This window comes from Anneissia japonica, unplaced genomic scaffold, assembly GCF_011630105.1.
Source record: "Anneissia japonica isolate Jap-2015-1 unplaced genomic scaffold, ASM1163010v1 scaffold85104_len1217_cov122, whole genome shotgun sequence".
Lineage (NCBI taxonomy): Eukaryota > Metazoa > Echinodermata > Crinoidea > Comatulida > Comatulidae > Anneissia > Anneissia japonica.
This window is the reverse complement of record NW_022750706.1, coordinates 1-1,217: the sequence shown is the minus strand read 5'-3', so window position 1 is coordinate 1,217 and position 1,217 is coordinate 1. Positions and strand designations below refer to the sequence as shown.

The window sequence follows — 1,217 nt, the reverse complement described above, 5'->3', positions numbered from 1 at the left end:
ATGAATATGTGAATAAACGAAAATATATCAATGTATATCTTGATATAATTTATGATCAACTGTGTGCATGCAGTACTATATTTCTTAAATTGAAATTTAATTTTTATAAAACAACTGAAAATTTAACAAAAATTAATACTATTTTTAGTTTTAAAATCTAAATATTGAATTAGCTATTTAAACTGATAATACATTGACTATAAATAATCAAATGACTACAGGCCTACATCATTTTTTATATATCACTATTCTAAAATTGTAAAATTACATTCTAAGTTATATTTATTTTTCAGATCAGGATACAGAAACATACATTTTAGAATAAACATAGCTTTTTAAAAAATAATATCCTAAATGTTTTTTTCTCCATGAAGGTAAGTGCTGATGGCATTACAGTGCTACCAACAATATTTACTGTAGCTGGTATATTTAGGACACCTCAAGAAGTCAAATGTCCTTTGCCCGAACCAGCTGTTCAACCAAGTTTACCAGGAGAAGGAATAGTTTCAAGCGGTTATCTAATATCGATCAGTAATGATGGGGAGTTGAAAAGTGAAGATATGGTTATAATGATTGTGTATGATTCTGTTTGTCAAGTATGCAATGCATCAGAAGGTGAATGCAACATGAAGGTACGTTATAATTCACTGTCAGGGGTTTCAATGCTGTAGATGAAACAACAGTAGGTCTAGATATTTCCTCCCCTAACACTTTAAAAATCGCTGTTTTCTACCCACAGTAATCCTTGACTAAACCACTCTCGTCAGCTTCCAGCGCATTCGGCCCTAACGGACTGTTTCTAAAAGAAACGACAATCTACAAGCAACTATGTAGTACTAAGGTTATTACATTATACCTAGTGCGTTTCAAAGGCGACAATGTATAAACACATGCTCAAACTAAAAGACATACATTTTTGACAAATATTTTCTTTCAGAATAATTCTTGCAATATAAACGGTCACTGTTATGCAGCGTTTGATGTAAATATGAATGATTGCTGTCAACAATGTTTGCCAGAAATCTCAATCGACAGTTGGTCAGTGCGTCAAGGTTTGTTGACATTATTTATAATTCTTGTAAACAAATCATGATTGATTGATTATATTATACTTTGAATATAACGTATACTATACTAAATCCGTACAAAACGTTTATGCCATTTTTTTTATTACGTAGAGGATATGGCTCCAACAGTTCTCACATCTAACCCATATC

At 31.1% G+C, this 1,217-nt stretch overlaps 1 protein-coding gene across 1 annotated transcript; it reads left to right on the top strand.

Moving 5' to 3' along the window:
- Positions 1 to 299: 299 nt before the first annotated feature.
- Positions 300 to 1,214, top strand: LOC117121517 (von Willebrand factor D and EGF domain-containing protein-like; the record flags this gene model as incomplete). The annotated part of the gene is made up of 3 exons (XM_033266742.1): positions 300 to 632; positions 938 to 1,052; positions 1,179 to 1,214. Coding segments are annotated over exons 1-3 (415 nt in total), but the record flags the coding sequence as incomplete, so codon positions are not given.
- Positions 1,215 to 1,217: the final 3 nt, after the last annotated feature.